Here is a 17031-nt window from a genome sequence, read left to right on the forward strand (position 1 = left end):
CACGTTTAATAAAGTTAATTTCATGGAAATATCTATCAATAAGCACAACTTGTTTCTATAAATAATTGATCTCCTATTAATCATAAATTTGAAGGATACTTGATACAGGTACAGTAAATGAATGATATATTATACTCTATTAAATATGCAGCTCATGGTCAACACGTGCAAAATTCTGATAATATATATGACACTAGAATTAAAAATATGCATTATGTCAATTAATAAATTGAAAGTATGTTGATGAATATCATGCAGTCCACCAAAATCCAATATACCGTCTAGGCTTGCTATGATAGCATTGATTGGTAGTGTAGCTGTTTCATTGAACTTCAACAATAAATATTTCCCTCTTCTAATCACCTTGACAATGGGTGGATAGAAGGCTCTTTAAAAAAGCATATGAATGCAAAATTAGAAAAAACAACAGCATATTCTAGCGCACAAACCCTTTTCAGATTTGATTGAGTATCTTTCTACTGCAGAATCATATCTCTGTTGTTGATCATTAAAGAAATTATCCTTCGCATTGTTGGATCCCTTTTGGTATTGCATGTGTGCCCTTGAGTTCTTCCTCTTTGTCTGCAATTTATGTTGTGACTGCGATTTCCTCCTATCTTGTGTACCCATTGAATCGTATCCTTGGTTCATGTTAGGTTGTGTCAGTGTGTGATATATTACATCCGAACTGTGCTCTGATAGGTTCGAGAGATGCTTTTTGTCGGTAGACATTGCCTCTTTTTGTTTTGATGGAGTTGCTAATTTATTTTTAGCGCTATGCATGGCTGTCTGAGCCAGTTGTACTTGTTGTTGTTGTGATGTTCTTTTCGAGTCATTTCTTTGTCGTCCTGTATTTCCATTATTCTTTGCACCATTGTTGTTATTATTGTTATTTCTTGGTTGCGCATTCCCGTAGCCGTGTAGATTAGCTCTCTTATTGACTCGTATATCCCATCCAGCACCATTGTTAAGGTCCATCCAGTCGTAATGGCCATCGTCTTTGTAACCTTTTGATAGTAGTACACCATCCATCAAAGATATTAAATAATCATAATCTGGGTCTTCGTCAAATTTTAATGAGCGAGTATATTTCAGGTAAGTAGCAAACTGAGACGGTATTTGGTTGCTTAGTAATAGTTCATCGGGATTTAGTTTTTGTTTCGTTAGACCAATCTTTTCATACTTAAGTTTATTATTTGGAGCTTTCAACCCTTGCCAAGGCAAAGAGCCTCTCAAGAAATAAAAAAATACGTGCCCCAGAGACTCTAAGTCGTCCCTTCTGGATTGTTCTCTTCCAAAATGTGTATTGATAGACATGTATCTTGCTGTCCCGCTTAATGACTTCCTTTCGCGGTACGGTATATGTTGTTTTGTTCTGGGATCTCTGTACTGTTTAGCCATACCAAAGTCCACCATGTAGATAAGATTAGGATCTCCACCTGCCGACTGAGCGCAGTATTTAACACATTCGCCATTGTTGTTACTTGCTTTCTGAAACTCGGAAATTAGGAAGTTATCTGGTTTAATATCTCTGTATATTAGGTCGTGGTCGTGAATGATTCGTACTCTTTCAATCATCTGTTTAGCCAGCATACATGTTGTCTTGATCGAGAATTTCCTCCCACACCACTCAAACAAATCCTCAAGTGATGGGCCCAGGAGGTCGATGATAAGGACATTGTGCATTCCTTCCTGTCCGAAGTAGTACGCATGCGGTATACCTTTGCTCCCGTTCAGTATTCTGTATGCCCTAAACTCGTCCCTCAATTGAGGCGCATCTGAGTGCCTAGGCTCGAACTTGATGGCAACTGGGAACCCAGCCAGTGAGTTCCCATTCCCGTTCCCGCTCCCATGCGCACTCCCACTCCCACTCCCATGGCCCTGCCTGCCGTCGCTGGAGTTCAAGATGTTCTGCCCTTCAAATATGACACCAAAGGAACCCTCGCCGATCTTGGGTCCCACCGCATAGTGCATGCCTACCACATGCTGGTACCCAGAACGAGGGTTGCTACCAGTGCGTTGGCCAGACATGTTTCGTTTCCACTGTCGCTGTCCTTGTCCTTCCTAAATGAAACTGCAGCTGTAATACGCAAGGATTCTATGCCAGCCTCTTCGCAAGGACTCCCCAGATGCAGCTCAGAGATCGATGTGAGTATCCAGAAATATGTCTAGAAATATGATTCTTGTGCGACGTGAAGTCCCAAAGGGATTTGATTAGAAGAAAAATTTTGGTCGTTGAAAGACACTTTGGGAAGACGAGAAGTATAAAGCGCAAGGTGAAGTGGTAGTACTATTGGGGTCTCTGGAGCTGGAGTTGGAGCTAGGGCGCGCGGCGATGTTTGAAGTTGGCGGCAAGTGTTTAGCGTATCATGGTCCGCTGTTGTATGAGGCCAAGATTTTGAGGCGGTGGAACCCGAAGCTGGAGAAGGTTGAGTACTCGGTGCCGTTGAAGAGTGGTGAGGAGGATGGGTTGCCTGAGAGCATGAACCGGGAGGAATTCTACTACTATATTCATTACCAAGGGTGGAAGTCGAGCTGGGATGAGTGGGTGAGTGTTGACCGGATCATGGAGTTGACGGAGGCCAATATCGAGTTAAAGAAGCAGCTGGTGATGGAGGCCAAGAAGGCGTCGCTGGCTCAGCAGCAGAAGACGAAGAACGGTGGATCCGCGAAGCGTGGTGGTGGCGGTGCACACTCAGAGAGCAACCACGGCGGCAGGAGGTCCGGATCAGGGGATCGTCGGGACTCGAATGCGGAAGAGCGCGGGATTGTGCCGAGCGAGGGGCCCTTCAGGACATCCTCAGTGATGAGCTACAACTTCTCGCGAAACAAGCTTCGAATCCATATACCTATGATCCTAGAGAGCATGCTGGTCGACGACTGGGAGATAGTCACGAAGGAGAAGAAGATCAGCAACTTGCCAAACCCGTTTCCAGTGGAAACCATCCTGGATAGGTTCTACAAGGACGTCGCTACTAGGACTACATCACCCGTAGAGCTCTCGCTGGTTGAAGAGTACGTGTACGGTTTGAAGCAGTACTTCAACGAGGCCATCGGGAACTTACTACTGTACAAGCTGGAACGCTTGCAATACGAACAAGTGTTCTACCCGACACCAGAACAGCAACAGGCAATGACGCCCGTGGAGCGTTCATTGTCCGGCAGGCGACCAGGGCAACTCTACGGGGTGCTGCATCTACTCCGATTGATAAGCATTCTCCCGGAAATGCTAAGCAACTGCGTCGGCATGGACACCCAAGCAATAAACGTAATCCTCAGACACACCGAGAAGCTGCTGCTGTGGCTAGTGGACCGCATAGAAGACTTGCTCCCACACAAAGTGCACAAGTCCTACTACACCAACACCTCGAGCCAGTACGAAGGCGTAGCACTCGGCCTGTGAGCCCCCCGCCCCCGACCTGTGTAGTACATACCCATTATATATGATCCGTAGCACTATGACAACCGGATACCATTGTTTAGAAGCTATAATTTATTATAAACTGTCAAGGGTCCCTTCTTAGAAAGCATTGCAGAGAATGCACAAAATACCTGCTGTCATAGCAGGTGAAAAAAAAAAAAACTGGAAAAGTGTTTGGGCCCTTTTAAAGATGCTAATACACTTTCAGAGATAGTTGGGAGAGCTGGAAAAGGAAGTAAACTCACTTAGCGAGTAGTAGTCACAGCGATCTGCTTGTATTTTCTTTATAGGCTGTGTTTTTGCGAGATGGTGGAGAATCACAGTTATAATGTTACACCCGAGTCCGTGTCGCTCCCGTCGTCGGGTGGAGAAGTGCACGTCGTGCGGAAACGGTCTAAGACTGTCAGTATGGTGGTTGGAGAGGATGGACAGTATCGCTACAAGTGTCCGCATCCGACCTGTGACAAGTCCTTCAGCCGGCAGGAGCACCTTTCTCGACACAAGCTGAATCATTGGCCCAAGGAGATATTCAAGTGCCACTATGTGTCGCCGTTGTCGGGTCAGCCCTGCGGTAAGACGTTTGTGAGAAGAGATCTGCTGAACAGGCATGAGAAGAGACACGAGAACAAGTCATATACGGGGCGGAAATCGCGATCGATCTCTAGGGAGATCACACCCGGAATCACGTCGCCCGTTGCGGAGTCACCCTCGAACCCGAGCTTTCAGCATTCAGAAACTTCCGCTTATGCGACCAGCTCGAGAAGTAACAGCAATAGTAGTTTCACTGTTGGGAAATTCTCCGTGACGCCGCAGGAGGAAAGCGGCAACAAAAGGAAAAGACAGCGAACTAAGTCGTCACAGAAACTAAATGAAACCACTGACTCTATAGGGCCCATTGACCCTAAACTACTGGATCCTTCAGAGGCAGACAGAAGCATATATACTACACCTGCAGAAAAAGAAGAGGACAAACCGAAGACCATTCCAGTATACAATAATGACGTACTAATTAATGCTAATAACAATATTGAAGACCCTAATGATGACACTATTATGACTTTTATTTCCAAGAAGAACGCTCGCAAACAGCAAAAATTGGTAAAAATTGCTCCCAAACCCCATAATTCTAGAGCCCGACCAGCAAATACTGTAATTGATCCGGCCATTCATCAATTTTCTTACCCAGAACGGAAATCTGTTGATCATAAATTTAATAACGAATCCATTCCGGCGCCATATAACGCTGAGCTATTAAATTATGGTAATACAATAGTACAAGAAAAATCTCAAAAGAAAAGATCACAGTCAGGGCCAGATGGCTCCAACGTAAGCAGAGATGTCTTTGATTGGAACTCTGTTATGGCGGACCGAGATGATGCACATCAATCCATCTCTAATTCAAACTCAAGTACCAATCTTAATAAAGTTTATGATCTATTCTCCATTGATTTCTTGAGTGATGATCCTTTACAAAACTTTATGCAAGAATTATCAGTTGGACACAAACAAGGTGGATCTATGACATCAGCACAAGCTTCCACACAGTCAACAAATCCTGTTAATAGTCCTACTCAGGATAGTAATTGCTCATCCAATGGTTTGAGGAAATCAGAAGATATTCATTTGCAAGCCATGCCAAAATTTGACGACAGTCAGAAGTCTCATATTAAGGATAACCTATCTACACAAAAGATTAATATAAACAACTTTATCAAAAAAGATAAAGAACAAAGGATATTGGAACGTGATAGCGATTCCAAGCGTCTTCATCACAAGAAGAGGAAGAACATGAAACTATCCATGAGACAAATACCATCATTCTTTTTTACTGATCAGGCCACCAAGTTTGACATATCCAAGGATAAATGTTTGGAACTGTTTAACCTTGTTCCTGAATTAAGATATATACCAGCAATTGAGTTGAAGAAGTCTTTGAAATCTTTCTGGTATAATTTCCACCCACAGTATGGACTTTTACATAAGCCATCATTCAATGTGAACGATGCCCCTGCCATATTGATTCTTTCGATGATAATGACTGGTGCTAGCTTCCTAGGTTCGAATGCCAGAGAAATGGTGAGTGACCCAATTTGTGGACCTTTGCGATGGATCATTTTCTCACACCCAGATTTCCAACCACCTTCACAAACATATATTATTCAGAGTTTACTGCTTTTAGAGGGTTATGAAAAGGCTAGCACTAATAGATATTTGCATGAGAGATCTTTCCTCCACCATGGTACTACCATTCAATTGCTGAGGAGAACCCCTTCACTCGGAGGACATCCTTCAATAGTGAAGCGTGAGGGCAATACAACAGCTGCCAAAATACTTGATGATGAACAAGGTCAGCGTGATGCTTTAGAAGAAATTTACAGGCAGTGGATTGATTTCGAAATGTTAAAGAGAATCGCATTTTATGCATTTTATATGGATACTACGCATGCGGTTGTTTTTGGTTATTGGAATTTATTCATACATTGTAATCAAATTCAGTTAAACCTTCCCTGCTCGGACGAGATATGGGAGTCATATGATTTAAGTTATGAGACTCTTTTGAATAATGGCTTTGGTGGTGAGGCAAGGGTAGAGAATTATCAATTTTTGCCAACACTAAAGAGTTTAATGAATGAAGTCACAGAGACGCTTCGAATCCAGAAATTGAAAGCACCTACTTCTAGTACTCCAGAGGCTGTGAAGGCTGCTATAGATTCTGTTGATAAAGTTTCTGGTAGGAAATGGAACATAAGGAGTATATTTGGTAAGAAATTACTGTTGGCAGGTATAATTTCGATCATGTTTCAGTGTCAAGAGGCAGTTTTACCAACAACTTTTAGAGTTGGTGATGGTACTGACCAAGTCTTTTCTTGGACAGAAATTGTCTCTTTTGCGGCAAACTACTGGTTAATAAAAGTACAGGGTGATTGTACAGCAGCTAAAAGCTGTATGGTTAGTTGTGGTAATGACAGTGATATACTGACTAATTCTGATGTTACAGTAGATGAAGATGTGATAAAGCTTGATTTACTTGGTGAGGAGGCCGATACCATATGTAAGATACCTGTCTACCACGTTATCCAAATTGTGTTGAGAATTTTCCATAACGATTACTATATTTACGCAGGTGCTCCATGGAGGATGAATGTGAGACTAGATAAGGATGAATATTCTGTGGTTTCTAATAGAGTGCGCAAATTTGCCTCAGATCCATATAATGGAGGTGTTGCAATTGTGCATGGTTTCCAATTCTTGTTTCAGATGTTCTTAAAAGTTGATTCTTCTGAAAATGATGGAAAGGAGCGCACTATCACATTCAAGGACTATGACATAAACTCAGATTATATCATCACACGTCCGAACACAGTTGCATTGATATCGGTATTAATATGGTGTTACAACAATGTCCTGTTTGGCCCTGAGTCGCAAATATGGGATAACAGTAAAGAAGAAGATGTAGAGGCATCAGAGGAGAACACCAGGAAGAACAATGAAGCCAAGGAACTCTACACACCAAAGGAGTCATTCGAACAGTACTTAATAAGGATGTATCATTCCCTGTACATTGACACAAACACGGATGTGATCACATACCAAAATGAAATTTGGGCAAAAGCCACAATACTAGGCACTATCCCTAACACAAACAACATGTGCGGCATGATGTTATACATGAGGGACACTTACAGAAGAAGTTTCTGGGATTTGGGAAGAGAGTTTGGGAACTTGTTTGATAACTGCCTAGAGAGGAGCATGGGCAAGTCATCACCAACATGTTTCAATATGTATGATGTCTAATTAATTTTTTTTTTTACTGTATTACTCACTGATTCTTCTCAAGTCCAATTGTAATACTTGGTTTATATACTACTAATATTTATAACGTTTCAATTCTAATATAATATTTCAACATCCAATGTGTCGTAGCTGGGGGAAAAATTTCAAGCGATGACTATTCTATTAGAGTTTGATTCGAGGAATTCCTCGAGGAAAGTGAAAAAAAGCAGGAAGATACTGATTTGGTACGGGATTACTCCGGGAGCAACTACTTGCAAAAAAATTATAAACAATTTGAGCATATAAATACCGGATTTACGGATTCAATGAGACTAGTGCTTTGCAAGTTTTATTTTGTTTCAGGCAATTTGAAAGCTGGATATTCACTCGGCATTAGCCATTGCGGTTGGAGCGGTTGCTGGAAGATAAACGGTAACTCAATAATAGAGAAAAAAGAGTCATCCTCTTCTCCGAGAGATGCATAGGCAGCTATAGTCATCACGTATTTATTTTAGGATTTGCAAAAATAGATTGCATTTGAGAGGCTATTTATACATTACTCTAAAGTTGGTATATGGCAAGTAGTAAGATGGAGCAGTTAAACTCGAATGGTCGAAAGAAATTGGAGCAAGTTGCTATATTTAAACGATTTGCTTCGACAATAGATGATACACAGGATGACAAGACAGCCAGTATTCTTTCTTTCCTAAAGTCCTCTCACGGTGACAATGGGATTGGTGCAAGGACTACTGTAGAACGCACTGGGCATAAAAGTACCGGAGAAATGGTGTTGATGTATGATGATTTTGTTCGTCTTATATCTAATTCACAGCAGTTTTATTCGAAATTCAGCGGGCATACATTCAATCTGAACCAAGTACCAGCTAACACATTTGGTTGTATATTCTTTGCAATGGATGAGAATAATAAGGGTTATTTAACAATAAGCGATTGGTTTCAACTAAACAACATACTGGAGCATGAAAATTACCATCTAATAATACTGTATGAGTTCTTCAGAAAGTTTGACGTGGAGAAGACTAATGCCCAATTGAGAAAGTCAGTCTTTGGGGGGAGCAAATACAGAAAGCAGAATACACTTCACCACTCTCCCGACTCTGGCTATGGAGAAAGACTGCCATTCAATACAAAGTCCATTAATTATGCAAATAAGTTCTTGAGTTTTGATGAGCTTCTCCTCAATTTGGATCAATTTAAAGAAACAATATCCTTATTACAGAACTGCATTAAAAATGACGATTTTGTACAGAAGAATGACCTAATTCTTCATTGGGACAAGTTTGATTTTTTGAAGTTATACCAATGCTTCCATTATGGAAAGCCATATTTGACTCTTAACTCATTAGTGACAATACTACAGAATGATTTAAAGTATGAAAAAATGATTACAGGGTTCAGACATTTAGCCCAATTTGATGCATCCAGACACAGATTATCTTTGAATAAAAATCAACTAGTCTACTTGTTGAAATTATTCTACTCCCATAAAGTTTCTGCAGATATATTTGAGTCTCTGAATCTTTCTAACACAAAACTAATCAAATCGGATAATAACTCAATTGCATTTAATGTCTACAGAGACATTTTCTATTTATTTCAAAATTTTGATTTACTAAATCAAGTTTTTTTAAAATATGCTGAAGATAATAACATGAGTGACCGTGATATTAGAGAGCAAGTAATCACCAAGAAAAACCTAATGGATTTTTTAAACAAGCAGTATAATAAGGTCACCAATATAAGTGAATTCTCGCCATCTCAAATAAATCTATTATTCTCTATTGTTGCTAATTCAAAAGAATATAATAGACATCGTACGCGCTTAATCCAAAATTCACAGGAATTGAACCATGAAGATTCAGAAATTAATCATTTTATTCATAATGAATTTATGCACGGGGGGAGAAATAAGAAGGAAGAGTTAGAAACATTCAATGATAACTATAAGGATATCGCTAATGGTTTTGCTCAAGACTCGAATATTAAAAGTATTTCTAAAACAAGCACAGGTTGGTTTGAACGAGTGTTTGGTGGACGGAGTGACATTGCAACTATGCGTTCAGATCTTACAGTTCAGGACTTTTTGAAGATTTTGAACCCAAACTATTTGAATGATGTTGTTCATAGATTGGAACTTCGCCATATTGAAGAGGAGTCTCTTTACACCAACTATTATTTCTACCCAATATTTGATTCGCTGTATAACTTCTCACTAGGCTCTGTTGCAGGATGTATTGGAGCTACTATTGTTTATCCAATTGATTTTGTTAAAACAAGGATGCAAGCCCAAAGATCTCTATCGCAATACAAGAACTCCATTGATTGTTTCTTGAAGATACTGTCAAGAGAAGGTATAAGAGGTGTTTATTCGGGATTGGGACCTCAGCTGATAGGAGTTGCACCTGAAAAGGCGATCAAACTGACTGTAAATGATTATATGCGTAATAAACTGAAAGACAAGAACGGTAAACTTGGTCTACTGTCAGAAATTATTTCTGGTGCTTCTGCTGGTGCTTGCCAAGTGATATTTACTAACCCGCTTGAGATTGTTAAGATTAGATTACAAGTCAAAGGTGAATATGTGGCCGAAAACGCGGAGAATGCAAAATTGACTGCATTGCAAATTATCAAAAGACTGGGCTTGCCAGGTTTATACAAAGGAGCTGCCGCTTGTTTGTTGAGAGATGTTCCATTTTCGGCGATATATTTCCCAACCTATGCCCATCTAAAAAGGGATCTGTTCAATTTTGATCCTAATGACAAAAATAAAAGATCGCGTCTAAACACCTGGGAACTTCTTTCTGCAGGTGCTTTAGCCGGCATGCCAGCTGCGTATCTGACAACACCATTCGACGTGATCAAGACACGTTTACAAATTGATCCAAAGAAAGGTGAGACTATATACAAGGGTATTATTCATGCAGCGCGTACTATTTTGAGGGAAGAAAGTTTTAAGAGCTTTTTTAAAGGTGGTGCTGCCAGAGTGCTAAGAAGTTCACCACAGTTTGGGTTTACTTTAGCTGCGTATGAGCTGTTCCACAATATATTCCCATTACCAAATGACAAGGACAAATTTGTTATATCAGAAGATGATAGAAGAGCTAAGATTCTCAACAATAACGCTCGTGGACCGAATATTGATAAGAGAGAGTTGACCAGAATAGTAGAAAATCCGTACAGTGACAGCTACCTCAATTACTACTATAAGAGCTGTCAAGTTGCGAAGACATTCATAGAACTAGACAACAATTTTGCTAAGTTTGACTATGGTACATACTTGAAATTTCACGAGCATTTGAGAGCTATATCGAGAGGTGAAGACCCTTGATACCTCAAGAACGATTATGAACATGATAATTTAACGAACTCTAATTATTTATTCTATGTGTAAACGACTTTATTTTATATTTTTTAACATTATATTTATATCTCCATGAATGCGATTAGATACAGCATATATGTCATGTTGTCGGGTCCACACGAATCAACGATTGAACAGCAACGAATAGCCTTCAGTTATGCAATCAGTACTTCTATAGCATTGCTAACTACTTGATTATTATATCACGTGATGTGCCATTATTACTTACCATCTGGAAGAAAAAAAAGAAAAAAAGAAAATCAGCTGAAATTTTGCGATGAGCTCACAAATTTTGCGATGAGCTTCAGTTGTGTATATGTATTAGTATTGCAATAATCATGGGTTATTATTCACAAATTAGCTTTTAGTTTTGTGTATTATTATTGAATGGGTACTTTATTAGATAGGATAGGGTGATATAGGAGAGTTATAAACTAGATATATTTAAATTGAAGACAGAAAGGCCGAGAGATGGATATCTTTAGAGTGTTAACGAGAGGTGCATCGATCAACAAGAAGGCCAACCAAAAAGGTAAGACGGTTGACTACAGTACTGCAGACACTGATAATGATAAGGTTGATAATAAACAAGTTGAAAAACAGCTGAATAGAGAGCTTGACTTTTTCAGAAACAAGAAGATTGTGAGTAAAGTAGAGACTGCAAAGGCTAAGCTAGAGGATTCAGTAGAAGACAGTCATCAACAAGATAATAACGATGATGTTACGGAGGTTGCCTATGATGTTAAGATAACAACTAAAGAGCAGGCAAGTGCGTTAAGAAAGTCTTATAAGGGTAATATTACTGGTGAAGATATACCGTTGCCTATCGGTTCTTTTGAAGATTTGATTTCAAGATTTTCGCTTGATAAGCGTTTACTTAATAATCTTATAGAAAATCATTTCACTGAACCAACACCTATTCAATGTGAAGCCATCCCACTTTGCTTGAATGGTCGTGATTTGTTGGCATGTGCGCCCACGGGTTCTGGTAAGACTCTAGCTTTCTTAATTCCACTGCTACAACAAATAATTGAAGAAAAGAATTTCTCAGGTGTCAAAGGTCTGATAATATCGCCTACCAAAGAATTGGCAACGCAAATATTTAACGAGTGTGTTAAATTGTCAAAAAGAATATATTTGGATAAGAAGAGGCCACTACAAGTTGCCATTCTTTCGAAGTCCCTGGGTGCTAAACTAAGAAACAAAGTAATTAGTGACAAGAAGTACGACTTGATTATCTCGACACCTCTACGTTTGATAGATGTGGTCAAGAACGAGGCTTTGGACTTATCTAATGTCAAGCATTTAATCTTTGATGAAGCTGATAAACTGTTTGACAAGACCTTTATCGAGCAAACTGATGATATTTTGAATTCATGTACTGATCCAAGTATGAGAAAGTCGATGTTTTCGGCTACAATCCCAAGTAGCGTTGAGGAAACAGCTAATTCAATTATGAATGATCCAGTTAGAGTAATTATAGGTCACAAGGAAGCAGCCAATACAAATATCGAACAAAAATTGATCTTTTGCGGTAACGAAGAAGGTAAGTTAATAGCAATCAGACAACTAGTGCAACAAGGTGAGTTCAAGCCACCTATTATTATCTTTTTGGAATCCATTGCTAGAGCTAAGGCTTTGTACCATGAGTTGATGTATGATAGAATAAATGTTGATGTTATCCATGCTGAAAGAACTGCTATTCAAAGAGAAAAAATAATAGAACGTTTCAAGACTGGTGAGCTATGGTGTTTGATATGTACGGATGTTTTAGCAAGAGGTATTGACTTCAAAGGTGTAAATTTAGTTATAAATTATGACGTACCAACTACAGCTCAAGCCTATGTCCATAGGATTGGTAGAACTGGTAGAGGTGGAAGAAGTGGTAAGGCAGTCACTTTGTATACTAAGCTTGACTCCGTTGCTATTAAGCCTATCATTAATGTTATGAAGCAAAGTGGCTGTGAAGTAGAAGGATGGATGAATAACATTTCTAAGATCACTAAGCGTGAAAAGGAAGCTATAAAGAAAGGAAAGTCACATAAGGAAAGAGATCAAATAAGTACAGTTCCAAAGGTAGAAAGATTGAAGAGAAAAAAGAAGCAAGATATGATTCGCGCTTCAAAGAGAAGGCAACTAGAATCCAACGCAATAGAATCTGCTGATTGATTTGGATGCTTACTAAACAAACTTCGACCAATTGAATTGTTTTTCATGAATCTTATCATGTTTATATCCTTAAATCGTACTGTTAAAACAGTTTGCATAGCACTGTTATGATAATATCTAAAAAGCATAGCATTTCATTATAAATATATTGCCAAACCTATATATATATATAAAAGAAAAAAGTTTGGTATATGGAATGAATATTTATTGTAATAATATTGATTCTAATATTGCTTTTGTACATGGAGGAGGAATATTCAACAAGGTTACTAGACCATATCGAAAAACCTGCTGATAAAAATGGACCTTTATTAATATGACAATATCATGCAGAGAATATATTCAGGGTAGAAGGAGTAAAAATAAATTAGTTAACATTTAATTTCAATATTTGCATCAGAAGTATGGATTTTCATGGAAAGGCACAATTACATTTAATAAATGCGCCAAATATACTAAAATTAATGAGCAGCTTTGGCATTGTGTTCATAATTCTTGTAGCCAATAAACTTTCTTCTTCCGATTATTTCACCAACAGAGTAAAAACCAAGAAATTGGACCAAGTAAGAACCGTACTTTAGAGCATCAGGTTTCTTGATATTCTTAGCACAGTTAATAATCTCAGATGGCTTATTGAAGTATTGCAATCCTTGCTTGTATAGTTTGCAGTATGTGCTCTTGAATTCGTTGACAGTAGGTGGCTTCAAACCTTCCTTTGCATATATTTGCTTGGAGACTTCAGCAGTAACTTTACCATAGTAGATTGACTTGGTAGCTAGTTGGTTTCCTCTAACTACCAATCTGTTAGCTAAAGATTGTAAACGTTCAATCATGGCTTCCTTGTATTTTTATTATTATGTTCTGTGGTGATGTTTCCTCAGAGGTCCTTGTTTTGTAGACCAAAAACACACTAACATAGATTTATATGAATCTCAAGTGCAGAATGACTCTCATAATATCTAGTATAATTGCTCTGGTGAGCTGTTGCTCTCTAACCAATCCTGATTGACTGGCTCTCGAAAGAGCTCTTTGCAACTCTGTTGGAAAGTAGTTCGGGCAACTTCGAAAATGTCACTCTCGACCAATGAGCGTCGAGAATTGGTAGGATAGTGACGAGAAGCTCAATCAAGAGGATATGGATACTACAAACATCTACAAGAGTTCCTGTCAAAGTATACTATCATTTTGAGAATGGTATTCGGTATTGATATGATTAATATTACAATATGTGACTATTACATACAAGCTATTTTATTTAAAAGAGACCGATGATATAGATATGCTCGGCATGGTCAACGTGTGACTATTCTAACGAGTGGAATATTCACGTGATTGTTGCTTTGATTTGTAGCTATGCCTCTTATCATACTCTGATATTCAGACGTACTGATCTTCTAACACCTTCACCCAGGATAATCACTTTATCTTCCTGCTGTAACCTGGATAAAGTGCTTGACACTTGACTTGGTTCTACTCTGTCTTGTGCTTGTTCATTGATTTGCTTGATCAACTCATTGAAACTCATAGAGTCAGCTGGATACTCCTTCAGAATACGTATTATCTCCCTAGCCAAATCCTCTTGTAATTTACGCTGTATAACTGATTTACCAGTTTGAACCAAATTCATATCGATTTTACCTGTCTTTGGATCAGTTGCGTAATCTTTAATAGCCGATTTCATTAATCTGACAGCCTCACGGACGTCTTCAAGATCTACAGTGCTTGATAATCTCATCTTGGCATGGGCTTCAGATAAACGAATCATACTTTCAAGCTGTCTCGTTGTTGCAGTAATTCTCTTTTCATCTGATCTTGAATCGTCACCCATTTTTCTCATGCCAACATAAGCCTTTACAAGTTCATTTTTTGCTTGCTCTGTTACAAGTGGATGAACATTCTGTTTGACATAATTGATGTATTGTGTTAAGAAATCGATTGGGAGAACATCATCGGTAGTAACATGTGCAGGCTTGTCCTCTAGATAAAGACTGGTCAAGTGTTTTGCCAGATCACGGTCAGTGCTTTCATCAACTTTATCCAAAATAATATAAACAAGGTCGAATCTTGACAGTAATGGGGGTGGAAGATCAATATTTTCAGTAACAGGTAGATTAGGGTTATAACGGGATCCAATAGGGTTTGCACTAGCTAAAATGGAACTTCTAGCATTCAATGTTGTGATAATACCAGCTTTAGCAACGGAGATCGTTTGTTGTTCCATCACTTCGTGAAGAACAGATCTAGTTGATTCACTCATTTTATCGAATTCATCAATACAACAGATACCACCATCAGAAAGCACTAAGGCACCACTCTCTAAAACTAATTGTTTACTATCGACATCTCTTGTGACATATGCCGTTAGACCTACTGCTGATGAACCCTTACCAGATGTGTAGACACCTCTAGGAGCAATTTTATGAACATATTGTAAGATCTGGGATTTGGATGTGGAGGGGTCACCACATAGCAAAATGTTAATATCACCTCTATAACGACCACCCTTCTTAAACGTTTTGTTAGTACCACCAAATAATTGTAGTAATATACCCTTTTTGACGTCATCTAATTCATAAATACTTGGCGCTATAGATCTCGCAAGAAGATCATAAAGATCGGGTCTTTGTGCAACCTGCTTTATCTTCTCGATTTCAGCATCAGAGATTTGTCTTACTTCTTCGACATCATTATTATCTAGTTTATTTTGCAATAGTTCTTGTTCGATAGTTGAAACATCAACACCAATTCTAGTGTTCGAGACCTTTTTTACATGGACGACATCAATGTATGTTTTGTATAAAGATTTTAAGACACGTTGTCTAGAGTTGGCCTTGATGGGGATTGATCTGAAGGTACCTGTAACTTCAATTCTGTCACCAGCACGGCAACTATCAACTAACTCGTCGTAAACACATAGAGAAACAGAGTGAGGTGTTTGTCCATCTGGAACCAAATCAGGAGTTTCTTGCAGTTTAATAACTTGTTTATCAGCGAAAGAGCATCTATTATGAATTAGCGTCATAGAGTTAGCCTCATTACAATCAACACGTTCACATCTAGCTGGTTCCTGAATTACACCACGATCGATTTCAACAGCCATGGTGTGATCACAAATATTACATTTGAAAAAAGCTACTTTCATGTCTGGTATAACAGGTGTCGCTCTAAGAACCAACCCTTTCAGGCTTATCAACTTATCTATATCATTTGGATTCAATTCTCTCATACCTTTTTGAGTTTCAACATTGTAAGGTCTTACTTTGTAAAACTTCGACTCAATTTCGTCTAACTCATGTTCTAATTGGTTATCAACCACAAGAGATACCATACAGTCTTTGATGGTTTGATCCATAATTGATATGACTTCTTGTGGATAGTTCAATAGTTGATAATACAACTCCTCGGTTTGTTTAAATGCTAGCAAATTGCGTGCATCGAGGTTTAAATTTGATGTACCAAGTTCTCTCATTTCATTAAGTTGCTTCACATAGTATAGTTCTTCTTCTGCTTCATCATCGGTTATATCTGTCTTCCCATCCAAAACTCTTCTATACTTGTACTTAAATGACATCAGGAAATTCCTGAAGCTATTGGCACATTCTTGTATGCTGACATTTGTACCCCAAATAATTCTTAGAGGTTCGGTAGCTTCGGAAGGCATTGAAGAGGAAGAAGAAGAAGGTTGCTGTATACCTGACCTGGAGTCGAAGTCTACAATCCTTCTTGGTGAGGATAGATCTGAGGCGTGAATATCATTTCTTCTTAAATTAGTTCTCTGAGAAGGGTAGCCGCCCATATTAGAAGAGGAACTATGTAGTACCTGTCTATCGCTTCCGTAGTCAGAGAATCTTCCTAAAGCACTCGATCTGTTGGCTGCAAGGTGATTTCTGTTGCTCCTTCTTCCTTGAGAGTGAACATCTGAGCTCATTGGTCTGTTAGAGGAAGATGGGAAATGAATTGGCGAAGATGGGGCGACAGGTTGAGAATCACCCTGTGGTTGGGATGATGATGAGTTAAAAAACAATGCTGGACTGGATGGATCACCATTTGGACCCATGCTTGAGGGCTGGTTGCGGCCGGGAGAAGAACTTCCCTCATCAATAGGACCCATCACTGGAGAACTGGGATTATTTGACATCTCCGAAGTACTGATCTTTGTATTTGTACTATTTTAGTAGCTGTCTCCGCAAATCGTTATTTATCCTTTAACGATATCAGTGTCAGTCAAATTCAGGTGCAAACTTAAACTGGAAGAAAACTGTTAAAAATACACAACAAAAAAGGC

The 17031-nt window shown here is 38.9% G+C and overlaps 7 protein-coding genes across 7 annotated transcripts; 4 read left to right on the plus strand and 3 right to left on the minus strand.

Moving 5' to 3' along the window:
- Positions 1–414: 414 nt before the first annotated feature.
- YCK3 (casein kinase YCK3) lies at positions 415–2031 on the minus strand (the record flags this gene model as incomplete). Its single annotated transcript, XM_448325.1, has 1 exon — positions 415–2031. One exon carries the CDS (start codon positions 2029–2031, stop codon positions 415–417), a length of 1617 nt encoding a protein of 538 aa, XP_448325.1.
- Positions 2032–2335: 304 nt separating this feature from the next.
- Positions 2336–3403, plus strand: EAF3 (Eaf3p; the record flags this gene model as incomplete). The annotated part of the gene is made up of 1 exon (XM_448326.1): positions 2336–3403. The coding sequence occupies one exon, from the start codon at positions 2336–2338 to the stop codon at positions 3401–3403; it is 1068 nt and encodes a 355-aa protein (XP_448326.1).
- Positions 3404–3727: 324 nt separating this feature from the next.
- On the plus strand, positions 3728–7216 carry SDD4 (Sdd4p; the record flags this gene model as incomplete). The annotated part of the gene is made up of 1 exon (XM_448327.1): positions 3728–7216. One exon carries the CDS (start codon positions 3728–3730, stop codon positions 7214–7216), a length of 3489 nt encoding a protein of 1162 aa, XP_448327.1.
- Positions 7217–7769: 553 nt separating this feature from the next.
- Positions 7770–10544, plus strand: AGC1 (citrin; the record flags this gene model as incomplete). Its single annotated transcript, XM_448328.2, has 1 exon — positions 7770–10544. One exon carries the CDS (start codon positions 7770–7772, stop codon positions 10542–10544), a length of 2775 nt encoding a protein of 924 aa, XP_448328.2.
- A 504-nt stretch (positions 10545–11048) lies between these two features.
- ROK1 (RNA-dependent ATPase ROK1) lies at positions 11049–12746 on the plus strand (the record flags this gene model as incomplete). Its single annotated transcript, XM_448329.1, has 1 exon — positions 11049–12746. The coding sequence occupies one exon, from the start codon at positions 11049–11051 to the stop codon at positions 12744–12746; it is 1698 nt and encodes a 565-aa protein (XP_448329.1).
- A 461-nt stretch (positions 12747–13207) lies between these two features.
- Positions 13208–13579, minus strand: ATP20 (F1F0 ATP synthase subunit g; the record flags this gene model as incomplete). The annotated part of the gene is made up of 1 exon (XM_448330.1): positions 13208–13579. One exon carries the CDS (start codon positions 13577–13579, stop codon positions 13208–13210), a length of 372 nt encoding a protein of 123 aa, XP_448330.1.
- Positions 13580–14109: 530 nt separating this feature from the next.
- On the minus strand, positions 14110–16884 carry MCM4 (MCM DNA helicase complex subunit MCM4; the record flags this gene model as incomplete). The annotated part of the gene is made up of 1 exon (XM_448331.1): positions 14110–16884. One exon carries the CDS (start codon positions 16882–16884, stop codon positions 14110–14112), a length of 2775 nt encoding a protein of 924 aa, XP_448331.1.
- Positions 16885–17031: the final 147 nt, after the last annotated feature.

The sequence above is a fragment of the Nakaseomyces glabratus genome, chromosome K (assembly GCF_010111755.1).
Source record: "Nakaseomyces glabratus chromosome K, complete sequence".
NCBI lineage: Eukaryota > Fungi > Ascomycota > Saccharomycetes > Saccharomycetales > Saccharomycetaceae > Nakaseomyces > Nakaseomyces glabratus.